The sequence below is a fragment of the Artemia sp. Qi Xiang Cuo genome, chromosome 17 (assembly GCF_049724085.1).
Source record: "Artemia sp. Qi Xiang Cuo chromosome 17, ASM4972408v1, whole genome shotgun sequence".
In the NCBI taxonomy this organism is placed as follows: Eukaryota; Metazoa; Arthropoda; class Branchiopoda; order Anostraca; family Artemiidae; genus Artemia; species Artemia sp. Qi Xiang Cuo.
Window position 1 is genome coordinate 37,032,453 of NC_142810.1, and position 3,092 is coordinate 37,035,544.

Genomic DNA, 3,092 nt, shown 5'->3' on the forward strand with positions numbered 1-3,092 from the left:
TATCATTATCAGAAATATAATTCGCCTGTAATCAGCTTCATTGACGTGACAGCCTGTCCCAAGCCAGGATAAAGGAGGAGGGTTAGGCGACAGGTTTGCTACCTGTCCCTGTAAAAAAGACCCAGCAACGGAAACGTCGACAGTAGTGTCGGATGATTCATCTTCTTCCCTGATAACAAACCTAACGCGCCCCCGGATACAATTCTTGGCTGCGAAACAACCGACGAAAGTTGACTTCTGGAACGTGAAAACTATGAGTCAGTTATCAAAGACCGAGCAAGTTCTCAGAGAGATAAAACAGTACAATACTGACATACTGGCCCGAAGTGAAATTCGGTGGAAAGGTATGGGCCAAGAGAACATAGAGGATGAATATGTGTTATTTTATAATGGCGATGACATACATCATAGGTCAGGGGTAAATAGATCTGTTCTCAAATGGACACCTGTGAATGACAGAATAATGTTAACTCGATGCGTTAAAAAGCACACAAGGTTATCAATGATTGTGTGCTATACGCCTACAAATGAGGCGGAGAAGGATGTCAAGGACAGTTTCTATGAAACATTTCAGGCTGTTGCTAAAGACATCCACAAGCATGATGTACTGTTTGTTCTTGGGGATTTAGATGCAAAAAGTCGGAAATGATCGCCAGTATTGTCCTGAAGATCTAGGAAAGCATGGACTTGGTGACATAAGTGAAAATGGCTTACTACTAGTAAACTATGCACTAAGTAATGATCTTGTTGTTGGCGGAACTTCTTTCTTATCTTGAAGATCTAGAAAAGCATGGACTTGGTAACATAAATGAAAATGGCAAGCTACTAGTAAACTATGCACTAAATAATGACCTTGTTGTTACCGGAACTTTTTTTGACCACAAAATAGTGCATAAATACACATGTACGTTACCAGACGGCTCAATTTGGAATCAGACAAATCATTCTTTGATCTCCCGCAGTTGGCGCACAAGCTTTTTAGATGTACATGGATAGAGAGGAGCTGACGTACAGTCCGATCATACACTTATGGTCGATCGCGTGCATATCAAACTTCGTGCTCCTAGAAAAACCAGCTCAAACATAAAAAAGACATACGATACGGAAAAACTGCATAACCGCAAGGTTCACAGAGAGTTTTGTATGACTCTGCAGAATAATTTTTATGCCCCAGCAGTGGGAGCCAGCGAACCGAAAAGCATTCAAAGGAAGCGGGACACCGTAAAAAGTGTATACACTACGGTTGCCGAAAAAAAGCTGGGTTTCAGGAAGAAATCAAAGGAAAGGTGGATCTCTGACACCACGTAGAAGTTGATTGTCGAGCGTAAAGTACTTAAACAGACTTTACTGTCTGCTGCCACACGGCGTGCACAGTCAGCTTAACAGCTACTCTACAAGGAGAGGGGCAAAGAAATTAAAAAGAAAGCTAGGAAGGACAAAAGACATTTCCTCGAAAATAAAGCAGCTTTAGCAGAGGAAGCTGCTAGAAAGGATGATCCTAAAATGGTTTACCGGCTGACTAATGAGATGGTTGGGAAACAGAGCAGCAGAATCACCCTGGTCAAAGACACGAATGGAGTGATTTTATCAGATCCAGATAAAATCGACGAAATGTGGGCTGCCCACTTCGAGAAACTTTTAAAGACAGAGACCCAGTGACCGAGAAAATTTACCTGACACCTTCTTTTTAAAGCTCGACATCAATACAGACCCGCCAAGCTCTGCCGAGGTCATGTATGCAGCAAAAATCCCCCCCCCCCCCACCACCAAAAAAAAAAACAGACGAGAATCTGGCATAGATGGAGCTCCTGGCATAGACGGACGAGCTCCTGGCAGAAATGAGGCATGTTCAATAAGAACATGCGTCTCAGTGTGGCTCACCGTTTTCACCAGTATATGGAATATAGGAAGGGTTTCCCGTGAATGGACCAAGGGGATATTGGTGAAAATCTTCAAAAAGGGAGACACAATGTTGTGTGATAATTGGAGAGGTATTAACCTTCTGCCAGTATCGTGTAAAAATTTACTTCTATTATATTGTACCGGATTCGAGATGCACTAGATACACACCTGCGAGAAGAGCAGCATGGTTTTATAGCCGGCAGATCGTGCTCTGACTTGATATTTGTACTGAGAACGCTTTTTGAGGATTCAAAAGAGTGGAACAACAAGCTATATATATTATTGAACTGACAGACGAAAATAGAAGTGACTCAGACGAATCTTACTTAGTTACAGGAACAAATAGGATTCCGAGTAGAAATATGGTACATTTATTGGGGTATTTTAATGTCCAGGTTGGTAGGGATAGATGGCATCCTAGGCTAGATAAATCGTGTGTAGGAAAAGAAAACAGCAACAGTTATAGACTGCTTCAATTTCGTAGGTATAACAATCCAGTTATAACCAATACAGTATTTGGTCATAAAATGGCCCATCAGTTAGCAGGTATTCTTGTGATGGAACGAAGGCCAACCTCAGTGATGACTCATACAATATACTAAATGATGTTATTGATCTTAAAAGCTGAAATTTAGGAAGGGTAAATGACCTTCAGGCAAGTGATGACGTTGGTAAGACTCCCTGATGATAATTTGAGGGGAACTTTCAGGAACAGTTGAATATGAAACTTAAAGAGTCTACAATTTAACAATGTAGAAGATGTATTGAATAATCTTATGAAAATAGTTCGTGATGTAGCACATGGTGTCTTATAAAAGAAAGTTAAGACACAGCTTTAAGCTCGCAAAAACACTTTAAGCTCCGTAGAAAAGAGAAAGGGGTTTGTATAAAAAGTATTTAAGTGATAGATCATATGAGAATAAGAGGAAAGTAAGGGAGGATGAGAAGGCTTTAAAGTAAGAATTATGGAGATGTTAAGTAGAGGCCATGGATAAAATTGCCGAAGATCGGGAAGATGCAGCCAGATGGCATAATAGTAAATATTGTATTGGTTTGTTGAGAAACTGAGAGGAAGCAGTCAATCTGGACTTATCCCAGTTAAGGATAGAAACAGGGACTCAATGAGCGAAAATAAAAGTATTAAAAAGAGTTGGACAGAAAATTTTGAAAATGAGATAAACCGTGGTAAA

General features: G+C 40.4%; 1 protein-coding gene across 1 annotated transcript; it reads left to right on the plus strand.

Moving 5' to 3' along the window:
- The first annotated feature begins 253 nt into the window (after positions 1-253).
- Positions 254-649, plus strand: LOC148942157 (protein CFDP2-like). The gene has a single exon (XM_089103244.1). It carries the CDS (start codon positions 254-256, stop codon positions 647-649), a length of 396 nt encoding a protein of 131 aa, XP_088959370.1.
- Positions 650-3,092: the final 2,443 nt, after the last annotated feature.